Source organism: Microcebus murinus, chromosome 18, assembly GCF_040939455.1.
Source record: "Microcebus murinus isolate Inina chromosome 18, M.murinus_Inina_mat1.0, whole genome shotgun sequence".
NCBI lineage: Eukaryota > Metazoa > Chordata > Mammalia > Primates > Cheirogaleidae > Microcebus > Microcebus murinus.
In genome coordinates this window covers 49,166,125-49,187,417 of record NC_134121.1, presented here as the reverse complement: position 1 = coordinate 49,187,417, position 21,293 = coordinate 49,166,125, and the positions used below count along the sequence as shown (strand labels likewise).

The window sequence follows — 21,293 nt, the reverse complement described above, 5'->3', positions numbered from 1 at the left end:
CCATAGATTTTTTTTCTCATAGCCACCCTCTGAATTAGGTTTCATTCATGTATTCAATCAACAGACATTTGTTATAACTGTGATTGACAGACGTGATCCCTGCTCTTGTGGAGTTTGTAGCCCAGTTAATTAAACCAGGCAGTAAACAGATGCAGTGATAGGAGAAAAGTAACAGAGGGCTTAGCCTCAGTGATCAGGGAGGCTTCCTGGGAGAATGTCATCTTTGCCATGACCCGAGGGGTGACTGGGCTCCAGCCAGACTGCAGCTGGGACTGTGCCATGGAGCTGAGATAGGAGCCCGTGCCTCAGAGTCAGGCACATTTGGTTTAAGTCCCAGATTTGCCAGTCTAGACTTTGGGAGGCAAATCACTCACCTTCTCTCACCACTTTCTTCACCTGTAAAATGGCTGGGGATTGGCAGAAGTGAAGGAGATACTGCACCTGAGGTACTTGGATCATAATGTGAGCTAAAGTGTCAGCAACGGTTATGAATACTAGTAATACTAGTATTAGCATTAAAAAGAACACCCATATGGTAAAGATTTGTTCATTTTAAGCATAAGCAAATTGTACCCCAATAAAGTACTGTGAGGTGGGGATCAGGGACGCTTGAAGCTGGGCAGCAGGTTGTGCCGGACCCTTTCACAGGTGAGCATAGTTGGTAAGTGGGGGAGGCAGGATTGGAACCCAGGTCTGTCCAACTCTCAGCAGTTCTGCTAAGGTAGGCAGGTTGTGCCCTGTGTGTGTTTTGACCAGCGGCCTTTCATGTAACTAGATGTGATCAAGGTAGGATCTCACTGAAGATAACAAATGATTGTTCACGATAGACATGCAGTTCAAATCCAGATTCGTGGGTTGCATTTATTTGGTTTTTGGTAGCTGAAGCTTTAGCCTCTTATAGATCTTTAAGACAAAGAAAGGAGCATAGTAGTTCAGGAAGGAGGCAATCTGAAGATGAAAAGGAAGAAGAAACCACAGCAACTGGTGAGTCTAAAAAGATAGGGGTAGGGAGAAGGCCAGGCCCAAGTGGGAGAAGGGAATTTGGGGCCCCTCCGGCTTTCCCAAGGAAAGGCATTTCTTAGATGCTCTTCCTAGGCCTACCTCTTGCCTCTCGCCTCTGCTCCCAGTATTGCAGCAGTAGGTCAGATTTTGTGTTTTTGCACTGTGTAAGTACCCTCTCTCCTCCACATTCCTCTGAATCAGGTTGTTCTTGTTCTAGGATTCCTGGAATTTGGTGAGTGGTGGAGGTTGACCTGTATCTGTCAGAGCTGTCCACAAAGAAGGGTAACTTTATACTCACGTCAGAACTGAGGTTGTTTATAAGGACACAGGCTCCAGCCCAGCAAGAGTCTGTGGCGGCTGCTCTTCAGCTAAGGCTGCTGAGTCAAGCGCCAGCTTTGTGGCTAAAAACTGAATCCCCAAAGCACTGTAGAAATGGTTACTCTTGTTATGCAGGGGCAAGGATTTTCCTAGGAAGAATAATTGAGCAGCAGTTTGTTAAAGTGGGACAGAGTAATGGCTGTCACCTGAGTGTGTCTGTCCTCTGAACAAATGAGCTGATAGTGCCTTATATCCCAAGACATAACCTGTGTGTCTTTCTAAATCTAAAAATCAAAGGACAGAGCTAAAAACCTGATGTAAGTTTGTCCATAAATTGATTACCTTTTATTAATGGCTTTCCTACAGAACTATTCGAGTTTTAAAAAAGCATTTTACCTAGATTACTTTTATTAATATTCTTGAGTCTGTAATAGTGCAGATTAGCTTTTAAAAAGGATTTCAAATTTGTACAATAGACTATTTCATCTGGAGATTAGATTATCTTCTCTCATTTGAAGCACCTAGTAACGCAGCATAAAACTGCCATGTACTAAGTTAGATGGCTCTTACCATTAAGACTGTGTGTTGTTGGAAGTGTCCCCAAGAGGAAAGAGGAAGATTTTTCCCATTCTGGTTGAGCCAAGCATCTAGGGCTAAAAATGCTCAAATCCAAGAACTGCCCCTATGCAGTCTCTAATACAGTAGCCACTGGCCCTACATGGTTGTTGAGCACTTAAAGTGTAGCTAGTTCGAACTGAGGTGTGCTCTAAGTGTTTGGATTTTGAAGACTTAATATGAATTTATAATGAATTTACAAAGAATGTAAAGTATCAGTAATAATTTTTAATATTGATTACATGTTGAAATAATATTTTGGATATATTGGGTTAAATAACATACATTGTTAAAATTAATTTCACCTGCTACTTTCTTTTCTAGTGTGGCTACTAAAACATTTAAAATTACATATTTTCATGGCTCACATTTATGGCTCACATTCTATTTCCATTGGATAGCACCTCCCTGGATAATTCTTCATTTTCGCACTTAGGAAAGACAAAATGAAAGCAATTGGAGAGAAGCATCCTTTTATCACTAAGTTTCTCTTATTCATAAATCAGATAATTAACCTGTACAATCTCAGGAGTTTCAAAAAGGAAATTCTCCACAGCTCACATGAGAACAACTTCATAATATAATGCCTGTCTCATTTTTCCCTTCAGTGGTGGTGAGTGGATGATAACTCTAATGCTGGGAATTTTGTCCCAAATTCCAGTATCTTGTTAATTCTGTTGGCTTTTTTACATATCTCTGTGATCCTACATAGCTAGAAACTAATGAAAAATATTTTATACAGATATATTGTTGCAGTAGTATTTGTCTTATATCAAATTATGATTATAATTCAAAATAGTAATTAAACAAATGTTGACCATCTCAGGTAAGGTGTTCATGATAGACCACAGAGGTACCACACGTGCTCTCTCAGGGAACCAGAGATGTATGCTTAGAGCAAAATGATTCAAGAAGAGGAATCCTATACAGGGATTGTATGGCCAAAGGCTCATAAATGGCACACTGATGGCAAGTTGCCGTTTGATTCCCTGACCCTTAGATGTTTCATCAACTCCTACTTCCTTCCTTCCATGGATTCTTCTTGGTTTTAGTAGCTATGCAAGTAAATATAACCTGGCCTTGAGCATGGCTCTAAAGCATCCCAGAAAAATCATACCTGTTTCAAGTTTTTTGTTAATCTAGTTGTCTTTATAACTTTAGCCCTAGTAAACTTGTTATATGCAAGACGGCATTTTCTTCAGCTTAATTGGATAAGAAGTTAAGAAGTGTATTCTGGTCAGGAGATCTTAAGTGAACATGTTTGTGTTTGAAAAGAAATACGTTTATGGAAAACTGCCCAACAGCAGAATGCATATTTTTTTACCTACACTTGAAAAACATAGACCATATAACAAATTTAAAAGACTTGAAATTATATACAGCATATTCTCTGATTGTAATGAACTTAACTAGAAATCAGTAAGAAAGGTATCTGAAAATTTCCCAAATATTTGGAAATTAAACATAGTTCTAAACATCCTATGATAATGAGGGAAATTAGAAAATATTTTCAATTGAATGAAATTGTAAATACAACATATCAAAAATTACACAGTGCTTTGAAGGAAATTCATAGCGTGAAAAGCTTATATTAGAAAAGGCCTATTTATTTCCATGGTAGAAAAATTCCCATCATGGCCAGTTGCAAGCTACCAACATGAAGTCACTGAACATGGAGTTGGGAAGAGATGTGTAGAATCAGCTGTTGTGAGCTGGTACAATTCACCTTCAGCCTACCATGACCAATACATACATCATTTATGCTGAGAGTGTAAGAATGGGTAAACATTTGAAAGTCAACGAATGTAATTTGTCATAACAGATTAAAGAAAAATACAAAAAACTATGAACCAAAGAATGTACTTAGTTCTACACTTAGCAAAAAGATATCCACCTAAACGAATACCCTGACAGTACCGTCGACTCCAGGTCCCACTGTGATCTGCAGTGCTTGTCCCCTTTTCACTTCATTGCTCTGATCATTGCTGTTTCTTTACAAGCACCTAGATTATATCCTCTTCCCATGGTCACTGCTTGCTCATTCAGTATTGCTGAATAGATGCTGTTCCTGGCAGTGACTCATTGGGGGGAGGAGGAAGAGCTCTCCCCAGCTCATGCAAAAAAGTCTACTGAGGTATGTAAGTCTGTATAATTGGCTCATAAATTTCACACCCTTTCCCCCAAGACAAAGAGGTATATTTGTCCATTTTTACTTTCCCTTCACACTTAGGTACTCTTTTTCTGACAACTTTTCTCTTTTATGGTTACTCTAGTGGGGTTATAGGACAGTGGAATAAAGAGCTAATTCTTCTCTACTGTTTTAGAGCAGCCTTGGGTCAAGATCCTGTCCTTTTAAAAAATCTTTGTATCTATCCAGGAATGGCGGCTCATGCCTGTAATACTAGCACTTTGGGAGGCCAAGGCAAGAAGATTTCTTGAAGCCACAAGTTTGAGACTAGTCTGAACAAGAGCAAGACCTTGTCTCTGCAAAAAATAGAAAAATCAGAGTGTGGTAGTGTGTGCCTGTAGTCCCAGCTACTCGGGAGACTGAGGCAGGAGGATTTCTTGAACTCAGGAGTTTGAGGTTGCTGTGAGCTATGATGATGCCACTGTATTCTAGCCTGGGCAGTCAATCTGTCTATCAATCTTTGTGTCAACTCTTGACACATTACTTGGCACATAGATTCAATGCATGGTTTGGCAAAAGGATGAATAAATAAAAGAGAATTCTGAAGAGTCCTCATTCTTAGAGGCTTTTAGTTCTAGACTTTAGTGTGAGACTCAGATGCTTACCATGGAAATGGCTATTCCTTAAAAAGAATGGCAATCCCAACTTAATCATAATGATCTTTAGCATCTCTCTGCTCATTACAAAGATTTATAAAAAGAGGGGAAGTGGGAAGATACCAATTAAAATTTTCTATAGAACTTCTTTTAAAGAGATAATGGGCTACCAATATCTGAAAAAGTACTTTAGGGCAGGCAGAGTGTTAAATGATGAATATTGATTATAGCTATGAGATTAGCTTTAGCACAGTTCTATGGTGTGTTAGGGCTGTGTGTGTGTGTGTGCGGGCGTGGGCACGCTTTGGACATTTCAATATGTTTGCTCTTTTTAAAAATCAGTGTATGAGTACATTTATGTCCGTTTGGTGGGGGTGAACGGAACTTGGGGCATGATTTTACTCATTCAAGTTTCTATGTATCTTTTAACTTTGACATATTATGGAATATATTAATTTTTATGATTTTATTTAATGCCTAATTCACAATAATCTGCTTTACTACGTGGTTTCAATTATATTGTAGTGAGATAGAAATGGAGTATTAGGTGTTCTCTGGGTCCTCAATGGTAACATACATTAATATGAAGTTTCAAAGTTTGTTTGCAGCCGAGCTGGGTAGAGCGTTTGTTTGGCTAATTAAGAAGGCTGGACTGGGTGGGATTACTCACTCCCAAAGGAGTTCAAGCAGAGAGACTTGCTCAGTCACATAAAACTTTTGAGTTTCCTGATTTGCTTATAAGCTTTAAAAAAAGAAAGAACCTTTTATTTCGGATAATGGACATTGCCATTCTCCCCCAAATCTAGATTTTTTATTTATCAAAAATGTATCAAATTAATCCCCAGTCCTGATTATCCTTCCAGCTAAACACCTCTCTTAGCCACCTCTAGTCCTCAATAAGTTGACACCTGTGTTATTGTTAGGTTTGGTTTCAGTGGCCTGAATACCACAGTATTTGTCATTTTCATAATAAATCACATTTGTGTTTATTCTAATTTTACTAATCGGAGTTTTTCTTCATCAGGGATGGATGAATGAGATTTACAACTATGATCCAGAAACTTACCATGCAACTTTGACACATTCAGTCTTTGTTCGACTTGAGGGTGGAATCTTAAGACTTTCAAAGCCCAATAAAAATATATCCAGGAGGGCCAGCTACAATGAAACTAAGCCAGAGGTCACCTACATCAGCCAGAAAATCTATGACCTCTCAGACAGCAAGGTGAGCCCAACTAATTTTGGAAGGAGAGCTTACATGGATGAAAAGCATTTGGAATCTTGGTGGTTTTACTGCATTTTTTTCCCCTGAAAAGGTTTTTTTGGTTTTGGTTTTGCTGCTTATTAGTAAGTATCAGTATACTTTAAGACAGTACCTGTTACGCTTTAATGTACATACAAATCACCTGGACACCTTGTTAAATGTAGATTCTGACTCAGCAACTCTGGGTGGGGCCTGAGAGCCCGCATTTTCATGAGCTCCTAGTTGATACTCATGTTGCTAGTCCACAGACCACACCTTGAGGAGTGAGGACATCATGTACTCAGAATTCTATCTTTCAAGTTAATTCTCGCTGGGCTCATGCCTGTAATCCCAGCACTTTGGGAGGCTGAGGCAGGAAGATTGCTTGAGCCCTAGAGTTCAAGGCCAGCCCGAGCAACATAGTGAGACAATCATGGCTACAAAAATAATAATAATAATAATTCTTTTGGTCGAACAAAAAGCTATGTGTAGTTGTTCTAGGGTACTAACTAATGAAGGCTCTGCAAATGTGAAAATTATGGATATGCAAAATACATTTTGATAAAATATTATATACTTCTATTTTTGTGAGAAATGTAAGTTGTTTATTCCTCAAAGCTATAGGTTCTCTTTTCTTCTTGTAACTCATCTGAATGATTTTTAGATTTCCCCAAAGTGATAGAAGTACTTTAGATAGTTTTTGTATAAATTTATTCTTACTTGCAAGTTGACATTCAAGATTAACATGAGCTTGCCATCCTGGTTGATAATTTTTTTTCCAGCTTAAGTTTGGCTCAGAGTCACTAAACTCAGTTGATATCCAAACTTAGTTGATGATAATCAGCTACACATTATTGTGGTACTGCTACCTGAAAATTATAGATATTTGTAACTCTTGCAAAATTCTTAACATCTGCTTTCTGAAATGATTCTGAAGAATAACATGTCATTTCCAAAAATTTATTCTGGTTTCTATAGCCATATTATAAACAGGTGATAGGAATTATTTCACACTCATCATTTTAGTCAAAAATTCTATAAAGTTTGCATTTGTACTATGTATAATATTAATGCACAGTGTAGCCAGTCTTTAGTATGTAAATCATTTCCCTTTCTCTGTAGATTTATCTTGTACCGAAAAGTTTGGCTCGAAAACGAATCTGGAATAAAAAGTACCCCATTTGTATCGAGCTTGGTCGACAAGATGACTTTATGTCTAAAGCTCAGACCGATAAGGAGACTTTGGAGGAGAAGCTACCAGTGGAGGGAAGTGAGGACCCTAAGAAGCCACCCCACCCTCAAGAGGGAGCAAGATCTGGCCAGCGAGATCAGATACTCTATCTCTTTGGGAGAACTGGCCGAGAAAAAGAGGAGTGGTTTAGGAGATTTATTCTGGCATCTAAGCTGAAGTCGGAAATCAAGAAACCACCTGGTGTCTCTGGAAGTAAACCAGGTAATGACATTTGTGCTAAATGCTTATGCATTTTTAAAAGGCCTTTAGGGGGAATAGAAAAAGAATGCCAAGCAGGAAGGAAACCCACCCTGGGTTGATTACTGTCTGTCTTCTAAAGTGTTCTCATGACTCATTTACCTTTTAGGGTGATCACTGCAACTCTTTATACCAAAACATTTGACGAATGATGGATCCATTTGCAGGCGTGTGTTTATTAGCCTTTGCTGGTTCCCTAGGATTATATTTTACTTTTATATAGTGTGACTCCTCTGAGAGAAGCAGCAACAGAAGAACCCCAGTGGTGAGAAGGCAGGTGAGTCAGGGAGATGCTTCAGGCTGGCACTGTTGGGCTCCTGACCCACACCATGTCCTCTAGGCCTGAGGTTTTCATAGAAATGCAGAATCCTCAGGCCTGCTGACCATTCAGGTCATGTCCTGGTCATTCAGATGGATGACCATGCAGCACCTCCTTGCTCACCTCTGGCTGGGATGGCACTGCAAGGGACACAAAACCAGTAAAAAGCAGCAGCACCCCTGTCGGTCAGATGTTGTGCTTGTTAGACCAAACTGATCTGTGTGAGTCACATGTTCACAAATTACTGTGCTAAAATGAGGATGGTGCAACCAGTAATTGTGGAAGATCAGAAAAGAACAAGGTTGGTGTGGGCGTTATTAGCGTTCTGAGATGGATCTGGAACAAAGACATGAATGGAGCCACAATGAGGCTTTCTCTGACAGGGCTTTCGTGTGACTGAGGAGTTATGTGTGTTACATGAGTCTCACATGTTGCTTCAGATTGCTTTGGTTCTTTCCGCTCGAACACACTCTGGGCCCTTACCTGGCACCTTTGTTGACCTACCTTACTATTAGCATCAATGCCAGCTTCCATCCCATCCCAGCACTGAGATCCAAGGAGTCCCTTGGAAATACCTAAAGCACTAAAACTCAAGATGAATAGGGAGATTACTAGATATATTTATTTCCTAGGGCTGCTGGAACAAAATACTGCAAACTGGGTGGCTTAAAACAACAGGAATTTATTGTCACAGTAAAGGAGGCTAGGAGTCTGAAATTAAGGTGTTAGCAGGGCCATGTTCCCTCTGAGACTCTGCCTAGAGTCCTTCCTTGCCTCTTTTTAGCTTCTGGTGGTAGCTGTGGATCCTTGGCTTGCGTTGCATCCCTTCAAATTCTGCCTCTGTTATCTCATGGCTTTGTCTCTATGTGTCTCTGTCTCTTCTCCTCTTCTTGTAAGGATACCAGTCCTATTGGATTAAGGGCCCATCCTACTTCTACTATAACCATATTTTAATAAATTACACCTACGATGACTCTATTTCCAAATAAGGTCATTTTCTGGGATACTAGGGTTTAGTACTTAAACATATCTTTTGGGGGACACAATTCAGCCCCTAACACTGAATAAAAGAAAATTCAAATGGGTAAGAACCCAGCACCAGGCATTCCTTGCTTCTCCTGGTAGGTCTGAACCTGTGCTGTCCCATACAGTAGGCACCAGCCCCATGCGGCTTTTGAACACTTGAAGTGTGGTCAGTGCAAATGGAGATGTGCTCTAAATGCAAGATACACACTGGATTTTAAAGTCTTAGTCCCAAAAATGAATGTAAAATATCTCATTATGACTTTATATTGGGTGCATGTTGAAACAATAGTATTTAAATATAGAAGGTTAAATAATGTAGTCCAATTAATTTCAGTTGTTTCTTTTTACCTTTTTAATGTGGCTACTAGAAAATTTAAAATTATATATGTGGCTCACATTATATTTCTGTTAGAAATATAATGGTCGACTGGTCTAGGCACTGAGGCTCAGAATCAGGTAGCCCAGGGCGGTGGGAGGGTGTAGGACCGCCAGGAAACACTGCCTTACGTGCTCAGGGGCCACCCAGAGCAGCTTCAAAAGTGCCATGTTATTTATGGACTTAATCAAAGCATTTGACTGTTTTTAATGAATTTATACTTTTGAAAATCCTGCCAAAAATTCTTAGACTTCCATTCACCGCACAATAAACCTAACGGTAAGAGTCAGAATGTGGGAAAACCTTCAGTGTACTCACTTGAATTTGTAAATCAAGCAAGGTTACATTCTCACAACACTAATATGTCTTTTTATTTATTTATTAGTCTGGGTTGCCCTTAAAAGCTACGAATTGAGATATTTATGGTAAGTTTAAGCCACTGGAAGTGTGATTAAGCTAGAAGCAAAGGCAAAGGTAAATTGAGCCAGGACTGTGCTGTTCTCAAAAACATCTCTGAGTCAGTGACCATGCACAGGTGGCATGGCATCAGCTGAAAGTGTGACTGGTTCCTTTTCTCCAAGGCCAGGTACATGTGTTGGTACCAAGAAGATAAATGTCCTCCTGCTTGATGACCTGGCCCTGTCCTCTCCCTCAGAAATGCTGTCACCAAAATCATAGATTTCTCTAGCAACCTGGATTGTGCTTCTCAAACTTGAATGTTTGGGGGATCTTGTTAAAATGTAGGTTCTGACTCAAGAGGTCTGGGATAGGGCTGAGACCTGCATCTCTAGTAGGCAGTGCTCAGGCTGCAAGTTGGGAAACGGGTCCAGGAGTCTAGAGCAAGAGTCTAGAGAGAGCAGGAAAGCATGTGGTCATTTGGCAAAATTCCAACATGGTCTCTGCACAGGAAGGTTTGTGACGTTATCAAGGTACCTTGTCCATGAGGCCCACGGAGCAGTGATGCCTCCTGTGCCTTCTCCCACTCTAGGGAAGGGTGACAATGGCATATGAAGAGGCTGTTCTGTGGGCAGTGAGCACCAGCCGAGTCTAGAATAGGGTCTTCTTCCTTCCCCTACATCAGCGGCCCCCAGCCTTTTTGACACCAGGGACCAGTTTCATGGAAGACAATTTTTCCACCAACTGGGGTGGGGGGTGTGGGCACAGAGCTCAGGTGGTGATGCGAATGATGGGGAGCATCTGTTAATACAGATGAAGCTTTACTCACTCACCCACCACTCACATCCTGCTGTGCAGCCCAGTTCCTAGTTCCTAAGTTTCATGGAAGACAGTTTTTCCACAGATGGACGGGATTGGTTAGGGGAGAGAGGGAGGTGGAGCTCTGCAGCCTGGTCCCTAACAGGCCACGGACCAGTACCAGGCCATGGCCTGGCGGTTGGGGAACACAACCCTATATCATTGAGAGGAGGAAGGCCTCTTTTGGCTCAGTCATAAGGAGATCAGTTTAGTTTGAAGTGTCGGTGTCATACTGCCTCATGTATTTTCATCTTTGTTCTTTTTTTTTTTACTATTAACCAAATGGTAGTAGAATTTATTTGGATTTCACTGGTTTTTCTACTAAAGTCATTTTTCTCTTCCAAGATCCAATTTAGGATATCACCTTGCATTTAGTTTTCATCTATTTTTTTAAATGTTTTTGGTATAGCATTTATCCCAACATTTAAAAATAATGCTGTACATGAAAATGGTATGAAGATAATAAGGATTATGAAAGAATTTTATTTCTATGAGTTATACAATGTAAAATCTCAAATATTGAAGTGCTGGAAAGTATCTAGCTAAAATTTAAATTAAGAAATGGCTTGTGTGACCCAGTGTAAGGCTTTGGGCCATTGCAGTTCAGATGGTTGGAACCTCTCAAAAATATATAAAATGATTTGATTTGATTTTTAACCACTCTACCCTTCACCTGACTGTCAGAATAAATCTAAATGAAATTGTTAGCATCAGGCACTTCCCATGCCTAAAGCCTCTCTAGTGCAACAGGGTAAAATTAAATCCAGGGTTGCTTTTGAGGCACTTTGCAGTCTGTTCCTGGTTAATCTGTCTATCCTCATTTCTTATCCCTCTGCCCTGTGTACTCTGCGTAAAACTTCACTGAGTCTCTCAGTGCTCTCCAAACATACTGTGCCCTGTCATTGCTTTTTCTGTATGCTGTTTTCTCTATCTGGAGTGTTCTTTCCCAACGTGGGCCAGGAAAATGGCAACTATCCCCTCAAGACAGACCAGATGTGATTCTGGGGTAAGCGCCTCTCCACATTCTTGGGCAGAGGTAGTCACCCCCTTCTTTCTGCCCTTAGAGTCTTTTATGCGTCCTACAGTTACAGCACTTGTCACAGAAGATTGTGATTTATCTATCTAGGTGTCTGAATTCAAGGGCAGGGATTATGTCTTAATTCTTCTTTTTAGCATGAAGTTGGCCCTGAGAAAGTACTTTATGAGTAATTTGTTGAATGAAAGATGGCATCTTTGGAATTGCTGTGAGCTGTGGATGAACAGTTAATTAGCTTTCTGCCCATTTATTATTTTCCACTGATAGCAATCACAAGTCTGTCAGCACTTGGGGTGTGTCAGTCCTACATTTGATCTTCTCCTAAAAGATCACCAGGAAAAAAGAAAAAGGTACCTGCCAGATGTATTTCTTTACTCCCATTACTCTAAATGATCTTGGAGAGGAATAAAAACTGTTCTAAAAATTATCTGTCATTAAGCAAAAGGTATTTTTCAGGGTGGAGAATAACCTTATAAATACTTTTTAAACAGTCATATGATAGCATTTTAGCTACCTTTCTCCTGAGCCTGGTTGCTTTGCATTCATTTTCTTCATGGGATTAACCTCCGTCACTTATTCACTCCAGGGCTTTTGCCTGCGCACAGCAGACACAACAGTCCCTCTGGGCACCTGACCCACAGCCGCAGCAGCAGCAAAGGCAGCGTGGAGGAGATCATGTCGCAGCCGAAGCAGAAGGACCTGGTGGGCAGCGTACGGCAGAAGATGCTTCTAGACTACAGTGTGTACATGGGCAGGTGTGTCCCCCAGGAAAGCCGAAGCCCCCAAAGGAGCCCTGTGCAGAGTGCAGAGAGCAGCCCCACAGCTGGGAAAAAGGTAAAGCTGGCTGCTAGGGCCAGGGCTCTTCTGCTCTTCCACTTCCATACTCATTTCTTCATGCAAAAGAGCTTTGAGTACCTGTTTTGTGCCAGGCCCTGTTCTGGGCACTGAGGACACAGTGATGCACTAGGCAGAGAAGGGCCTAGACCTCAGGAAGACAGCAAGAAACAAGCATCAGGTGGTGGTTAAGAATTAAAATAAAGCCAGATAGGGAGGATGGAAAGTTGGCCAGAGCTGCTATTTTAGATGGGTGGCCAGGGAGGGCCTCTTTGAGGTGGTGACCTTGGAGCACAGACCTGTAGGACATGAGGGCATGAGCCACGGTGTTACATGTGGGAGGAACATTCCGGTGGGGAGGGCCTGCTGTGCGCAAGTGGGTGGAATGTTTGGGGAACAGCAATGAGGCCATTGTGTCTGGACAGTGAGCAAGGGAAAGAGAGGCGGGCAGGGAAGCTGCAGGGTCGGCAGGGCCTCCTTGGATCAGCCCAGGGAGGCTTTGGAGCAGGGAGTGATGTCGACTGATTTTAGTGTAAGAAGGCAAGTGGCTCTCAGTGGAGAATTGGCTGTGGGAGGGAAATAGTGGGGGAGGCCATCGTTGCAATGGAGGGTGGTCCAAGGTGGAGGTGGTGACAGCAGGGGATGAGGAGGGGCCTGCTGGGGTGTGCGTGGGAGGAGGAGCTGGCCAGATTGCTGGCGAGGTGGCTGAGATGCCACCTAGCATTTCAACCTGAGCAACTGGGAAATCATTAGAGGTGTGGTCACAGAATTGCAGGTGATCCAGGTCTCATTCCTCAATAACCACTGGATTCTCAAATCCTCAGCCTGCTCAGCTATGTCCAGTGCTTTGAGGATTTACCATGAGCATTATTTCCAAAATGTCACTGGACATTGACTTGGGATCATCTATGACAAGATAAATCATAGAGGCTGCCAGATGCAGGTCCTGTTAGGCACCATAATAGAAGTACTCTGTGCCCTTGAACAGTCCTGCCAACTAGATGAGATTCTCTCCATTTTGTAGGTAGAGAAACTGAGGCACAGAGAAGTTAGGTAGCTCAGTCATGCAGCCACTAAGTGATGGAGTGTGTGACACCTGATCTGAGGCCCTGAGGCTTGCCGTGACTGCCAGTTTGACAAGTCATTCTGAAACCCTGCTCGACCTGAGGCCTCTGCTGTGCACGTTGTTCCAAGGCACAGCCTCCACCTGGGGGGACACAACCACTTTCCCACATTCAGTTACTAGTGCTTGACTTCTTAGAGTGACCATATTTCTGTTCCTAATGAGAAGCATGTGGTGCCTGCCTTTGTGCCGTTAGCCAGCCATTGGTCTTTATTCGTTCTGTTAATCCCTTTCAGTGTGGAAGAGGCCACTCACCTGGCCTGTATGAACTTGCCAGGGCAAAAAAAGGCCACGTGCCTTTGCCGGCCATTGATCCACTGCCTCTGCCCTCTGCCCTGAGTTGCCAGCCATAGTGGGAAGCAGACCTCCCTCTGGGGGGAGTGAGGTGATATTAAACTGTTCTAGAAATGTCCTATTGACCACTGGTGAACCTCCCCACCCCCCAAATTCTGGGCTGTCTCGACTCTCATCAGATTCAGAAAAATCAGGAGGAGAATTGTATACTAATATAAGAAATTTATCTAGTAAAATCCTTACTTTTTGCAAGATTTCTATAAATTAAAAAACAAAGCAAAGCCTATTTTAGAGCATTGTTTCCTTTGTGTCACATGTGCGTGTTGCGTCCTGGGATCACTGGGGTCCCTGATGTCACATTCAGCAGCTCTGCCCAGCATTTCTGTCAGGAACTCTCTAGTCTAAACCTCCTTCCAACAACTTGGCACTTACCCATTAAGCACCCAGACTTTTTTTCCTCTTCTGAGCCTGATGAAAATCTTTTGAAACCACATTGCACTTACTGGCCCCCTGAGGCAGAACAGGAAGGGATGACTTCATCTTTTCTTGATAATTTATAGACTCAGTACAACAAACAGAAACTCAGGGCTGTCGCCAAGCAGGGGCTGCTGAGGTCAGAAGGCCCGTATCACCCCCAGTCTGAGCTGCCCAGACTGTAGGCTGTGGTATTTTTCTCTCAGTGTCAGCTGGCTGGTGCTGTTGCGTGTCCATCCTTGTTGGCTTTTCCTTGAGCCCTTGTTGACATCTCCCACTCTCCCTTGTTAATTTAATGATTGATAGCTGTCCTGTTTTTGGAAACCAGAGAGGCAGAATTGTGTGAGAACACAGACAATTGTCTTTGACAGGGGGCTGTTGAAGATAGTATGTGAGCTTTAGTGCTGACCTCTCGCATCCCCTTGGCCTGCTGGAGCCGGTGTGGGCCATGTCCTGGCTCTCGGAGTGGTCTGGCCGTGGAGACGGTCTTGAGTACAGTATAGATGTTTGTTCCAGTTATCTGCTACAGAACAAAGAACCCCAAAAGGGGTGGCTTCAAACAATAACTATTTATTTTCCTCACAAATTTGTAATTTTGACAAGGCTTAGCAGGTGACAGCTTCTGTGTGCTCCATGTGGAGTCAGCTGGGGAGGCTACTGTGACTGGGGGCTGGGAGATCTGCTTCTGAGGTGGCTCACCAGCGTGGAGGGCAAGTAGATGCCGGAATGTAAAATGGGTGCTCTAGCCTGAGCAACAGAATGAGACCCTGTCTCCAAATAAATAAACAAACAAATAAATAATAAATTGGAAAATACTTATATAATAAGTAAAATATATGAAGCCATATATCCAATTTAAGAATAAATTTTAAAAAGGATTACAGATAAGAATTCTGAGACAAATCAGTGGGGGAAAGAATAGTCTTTTCAACAAATGGTGTTGGAATAACCTAGATATCCACATGTAAAAGAATGGAGTAGACTCCTTACCTCACACCACATACAAAAATTAACTCAGAATGGATCATAGACCTCAATGTAAGAGCTAAAACTATAAAACTCTTAAAATGAAGTAAATCTTTGTGACTTTGGTTTAGGTAAAATCTTCATAGCTAAGACACCAAAAACAAGCAACCAAAGGAAAAAATAGGTAAATTGTACTTCATCAAAACTGAAAACGTTTGTGCTGTAAACAATGCCATCGAGAGAGTGAAAAGACAACCCACAGAGTAGGAGAAAATGGTTACAAATCATTTATCTAATAAGGGTCTGGTACCCAGAATATGTAATAGAGTCTTAAAACTCAGTAATGAAGTGATAAATAACCCAGTTAAGAAATGGGCAAAGGATCTAAATAGACATTTCTCCAAAGAAGAGACACGAATGGCCAATAAGTGCATGAAAAAATGCTCAATGTCATTAGGAAAATGTGCCAAAACTACAGTGAGATCCACTTCACACCTACTAGGATGACCATAATAAAAAAGACAGAAAATACCAGGTATTATTGAGGATGTGGAGAAATTGGAACCCTTGTACATTCCTGATAGGAATGTAAAATGGTATAGCCACTGTGGAAAATAGTTTGGTAATTTTGCATGAGGTTAAACACAGAGTTACCATATGATCCAGCAATTCTCCTAGCTACATATCCAAGGGAAATGAAAACACATATTCAACATAAAAATTTGTACACAAATATTTATAGTAGCATTATTCGCAATAGCCCAAAGTGAAAAACAGCCCAAATATCCGTCAAATGAAGAATGGATAAAGTGTGGTATATGCATAGAATAAAATATTCTTCTACAATAAAAAGGAATGATACACTGGATAAATGTAGATAAACCTTGAAAACATTATGCTAAGTGAAACAAGTCAGTCACAAAAGAACACATATTGTATGGTTCCATTTATATGAAACAAATAGGCAAATTTATGGAGACAAACTAGTCATTTCCTAGGATGGTGGGGGATGGGTGGAGTTGGGAAGGAATGGGGAGTGACTGCCAATAGGAACAGAGTTTCTTTGGGGATAATGAAAATGTTCTAAAATTGATTGTGCTGATAACTACACAACTCTGTGAAATATTAAACACTGTTGACTTATACTCTATTTTTAAAAATTTATTTTTATTTTGGTAAAATACATGTACATAAAAGTTGCCGTGTTAACCATTTTTAAGTATATAGTTCAGTAGACTTAAATACGTTCATCCTGTTAAGCATCCACCACCACTGCTCTCTTCATTGTGTAAAATTGAAGCTCTGTATCCATTAAACAACAATTCCCTCTCCTCTTAGTTCTTGGCAACCACCATTCTATTGTCTGTCTCTGTGATGGTGACTATTCTAAGTACCTCACATAAGTAGAATCATACAGCCTTTTTGTTACTGACTTATTTCACTTAGCATAATGTCTTCATGGTTCATCCATGTTGTAGCATATGTTAGAATTGTCTTCCTTTTGAAGCTGAATAATATTCCATTATAGGTATGTACCACATTTTGTTTATCCATTCATCCATCAATGGACACTTAGGTTGCTTCCACATTTTTAGCTAATGTGAATAATGCTGCTATGAACACGTATGTACACATACCTCTTCGAGACCCTGCTTGCAATTTTGGGTAGTATATACCCAGAAGTGGAATTGTTGTATCTATGGTAATTCTATATTTAATTGTTTGAGGTATCTGGATATCATGGCTTACACCTGTAATCCAGCACTTTGGGAGGCCAAGGCAGGAGGATCCCTTGAGGCCAGGAGTTTGAAACCAGCCTGGGCAACATAGCAAAACCCTGTCTCTACAAGAAAGAAAAGTTAGCCAGGCATAGTGGTGTACCTGTAGTCCCAGCTACTCAGGAGGCCGAGGTGGGAGGATCCCATGAGCCCAGGTGTTTGAGGTTACAGTGAGTCTTGACTGTGCCACTGCACTCCACCTAGACAACAGAGCAAGACCTTGACTCTAAAAAATAATAATAAAATAAAAAAATAAATTAATAAAAATTTTCTGAGGAGCTGCAAAACTGTTTTCTATAGCAATTAATGAATTATACTCTTTAAATGGGTGAAATGTATGGTCTGCAAATTATATCTTGATAAAGCTATAAAGAAAGGGATAAAAAATTTTGTAGCCAGATCTAATTTTGTTTTTAAAAACATTCTGTATTGTTAAAAGTATATATAACATTGAGGCCAGGCGCGGTGGCTCACGCCTATAATCCTAGCACTCTGGGAGGCCGAGGCAGGAGGGGATAGCTCAAGGTCAGGAGTTTGAGACCAGCCTGAGCAAAAGCGAGACCCCTGTCTCTACTAAAAATAGAAAGAAATTGGATAACTAAAAATATATAGAAAAAATTAGCTGGGCATGGTGGCACATGCCTGTAGTCCCAGCTACTTGGGAGGCTGAGGCAGGAGGATCGCTTGAGCCCAGGGGTTTGAGGTTACTGTGAGCTAGGCTGACGCCATAGCACTCTAGCTCAGGCCAACAGAGTGAGACTCTGTCTCAAAAAAAAAAAAAGTATATATAACATTGAAAAAAGATTGAAAGAAAATATAGTAAAAATGTTTTAAATAATTATAGCAAGGTAATGGGCTTATGGGGGTTTTCTATGGTGAATATGCATTTATTTTTATAATCAGGGGCTACAAACACACACAGGGAAAGGGTCCTCCACTGTGTCTTCTCTTGTGCCAGGCTGTCCCACATGGAGCCCTCATGGCACCAGATTGTATGTGGCCAAACTTAGCAGAGTCGTTATGCTCTCTCTATAACAAAAAGGCTGCGCTGGCCTCCTAGCCATTTGTAGTAGGAAGTGTTACAGCTCAGTCTTTTTTTTTTTTTTTTTGGAGACAGAGTCTCGCATGGTTGCCTAGGCTAGAGTGAGTGCCGTGGCGTCAGCCTAGCTCACAGCAACCTCAAACTCCTGGGCTCAAGCAATCCTCCTGCCTCAGCCCCCCGAGTAGCTGGGACTACAGGCATGCGCCACCATGCCCAGCTAATTTTTTCTATATATATTATTTTGCCAATTAATTTCTTTCTATTTATAGTAGAGACGGGGTCTCGCTCTTGCTCAGGCTGGTTTTGAACTCCTGACCTTAAGCAATCTGCCCGCCTTGGCCTCCCAGACACCTCAGTCTTAAGTAAATCTGTACTGTTTTACTTTAGTTTTAGAGGTTTTTAATAAAATATATACCAAGAACTACTCACAGTTTTGATAGCCTTGTTTCACTTTGAACCATTGAACGCTCCAAACTTATTTAATAGAAGCCATCTTTTAAAAGTTACTATTTCATAGTGTATGTATGTAGTTGAAATGGTGAAATAAATATCCTCCTCACATTTCTTCCTGCAGCCAAATGACAATATTAGGACATTTATGCACATTTATTCTTTTTTTTTGAGACAGAGTCTCGCTTTATTGCCTAGGCTAGAGTGAGTGCCGTGGCGTCAGCCTAGCTCACAGCAACCTCAAACTCCTGGGCTCAAGCAATCCTGCTGCCTCAGCCTCCCGAGTAGCTGGAACTACAGGCATGCACCACCATGCTCGGCTAATTTTTTCTGTATATATTAGTTGGCCAATTAATTTCTTTCTATTAGGGGTCTTGCTCTTGCTCAGGTTGGTTTCGAACTCCTGAGCTCAAATGATCCACCCGCCTCGGCCTCCCAGAGAGCTAGGATTACAGGCATGAGCCACCGTGCCCGCCCACATTGACTCTTTAAGCTCTTAAATTTTTATGGCATTCATTGGAAATGAGTTCTTCCTAGTAGCCTGTCGAATCCACGTTTTGTTCATAAAGCTGCTTTCCTGTCAGTGTTCTACTCTTAGATTTTCTTTGTTCCTGATGAGTCTGTGGAGAGAAGCTTGCATTAGAAAAAGGAACTGTTGAAAAGAAAAAACAACCTGCTTGTCAGTTATTTCAGTAGTGTGTTTACATCATATGCCGTTGGCTTGGACATACATTGTGAAATGGCCTTTGTTTCTTGCTATTTTGTGCTAAATCTGTTTCCTGTGAATAACTAGGGTTGTTAAGAAAGGTTAATAAAGGGTAGACTCTCCCTCTTGAGAAGGGAAAAAGTAAACTATTTTCTTATGAAGTCTACAAATCTAAATAAGGCATGGTGCCCTATGTGGGCAGCAACTCAGTCCTGTCTGAGTGGCCGGTGGACATTATCCTGGGATGAGTATTTACACAAAAGTCTGTGTAGGTCATTGGATGGGACTCGAAGATGGACCTCAGAAAAGCCAGACCAGTTACTCTTCTTGGGCCTGGGGTGGAGATGTTTAGCCAGAGAGAAAAGTGACTCAAAAATACCTGTACAACTTATGGCATGACTGATGCAGACTTCTGCCCTTCTATCTAGGACCTGGTGGCAGAAAATGTCTTCGTTAACATCAGAAGACATTATAGCACTAGCAAAGCATGGCCATTAAAAGGGGTAAGGCAGACACATGTCTTCTGAAATGGAATGACCAGCATGTTCTTTTTTAAACCAGGGTTTAATTTTTTTATCAGAATTCAAAGGACTCCTGTAACATAAAATATCTCCCATCACATGTGGTGACATGTGATTTAAAAATGTGAGCCCCCAGACCCTCAGAGAGAGAGAGACGGCACAGATTGGGGCAAGACTAGTGGATAGGCAGTGCTGGCAGTCCGCTCCACTCACGCACAAGCTCTGAGACTGGTGAACACCAGACTTTGGGACAGTTGTACTTAGCCATGTGCCGTAGCTTCGAGTGTACTCAGAGCAATCAGACTTGCAGGTGTCAAACCCATGAGCGCCAAGTGACCTGTGCACTATGCCATTGGCCCAGATGCACAGCTGTGATGTGGGCACAGTCACAGCTGCCCAGGTAACACTGGCATAAATGCACAAGTATGAAGCGTAGAGATGAGAGTGTCTGGTGTGTGGCCATAACGTGTGTTACGGCTGCAGCCAGCCGGCGAGGGCAGGGCAGGGCAGATGTATTTTTATAAGCCACAGAGGGAGAGGAAAGGGCAAACAATTCAGATTTCTGCATTTCTCAATCTTTTGATCTTTGCTTTCCAAAGCTTGTTATTTCTGTAAGGCTACAGTCTAATTAGAGACCTCAGCATAGGAAAATGTTTGTCACACAAGGGGGCTATTACCTCCCCACTCCAACACACACACAGAGGACAGTGGGGAGAACAAGGCTCTGAGTCAGGCTGCACCATTGAACTAGGGGCCTCTCATTCCTGAAGTGGACATAAAGCTCCTGTCTTCCTGGGGTATTGTGAGACGTGAGTGAGGCGAGCTGGGAAGGGCGTGGTGCACGGTGGTCAGTGGATAACGGTAGAAAGGGCAGTGACAACTGCTGCTGCTTTGCTGAATTCTGAGCCCATTGTCTGCTCTCACCACTTAAACCTCACACCCCCTCGAGGTGCTACTGCTGCATCCCCTTCTTTATCCCCGTCCCTGACCCATCCGGGCCAGAGTCCATAGTCTGATAATTAGCTGTGGAAATGGGAGGTGGGCATGCTCTTCGCCCACCTCACATGTTGGTGACAGACACTTCAGATGGATTGTATCAAATGGAAGCGAGGCTTGGGGTATTTCATGGGGCTGCGCAAATGAGAACAGCTGTGGAAGTTTCATGGAAGCCCTGAGAGCAGCTCTCTCTAATCCAGACCTGTGGCTCTTAACCTCGCCTGTTCATTCCATTACTGAGGGAGCTTTTGAAATGCCTGTTGGCTGCATAAATCAGTGTCTCTGGAGGTGGGACCCAGGCATCCGTATTTTTAAGCATCCCAAGGGTAGGCCGGGTGCGGTGGCTCACGCCTGTAATCCCAGCTCTCTGGGAGGCCGAGGTGGGCGGATTGCTCGAGGTCAGGAGTTCGAAACCAGCCTGAGCAAGAGCAAGACCCCGTCTCTACTAAAAATAAAAAGAAATTAGGCCGGGCGCTGTGGCTCACGCCTGTAATCCTAGCTCTTGGGAGGCCGAGGCGGGCGGATTGCTCAAGGTCAGGAGTTCAAAACCAGCCTGAGCAAGAGCGAGACCCCGTCTCTACTATAAATAGAAAGAAATTAATTGGCCAACTGATATATATATAAAAAAATTAGCCGGGCATGGTGGC

At 42.1% G+C, this 21,293-nt stretch overlaps 1 protein-coding gene and 1 long non-coding RNA gene across 3 annotated transcripts in view; one reads left to right on the top strand and one right to left on the bottom strand.

The window, feature by feature from the left end:
• Positions 1 to 21,293, top strand: part of TEX2 (testis expressed 2) — a 108,549-nt gene that overhangs the window by 57,463 nt on the left and 29,793 nt on the right. For both annotated transcript variants that reach the window (XM_012747457.2, XM_012747456.2), the window contains exons 3-5: positions 5,744 to 5,944; positions 7,085 to 7,415; positions 12,049 to 12,296. In XM_012747457.2, the coding sequence (XP_012602911.1) occupies positions 5,744 to 5,944; positions 7,085 to 7,415; positions 12,049 to 12,296 (780 nt within the window). The remainder of the gene's footprint in view (positions 1 to 5,743; positions 5,945 to 7,084; positions 7,416 to 12,048; positions 12,297 to 21,293) is intronic.
• Positions 1 to 21,293, bottom strand: part of LOC142861965 (uncharacterized) — a 51,491-nt gene that overhangs the window by 21,350 nt on the left and 8,848 nt on the right. The window lies entirely within an intron of this gene.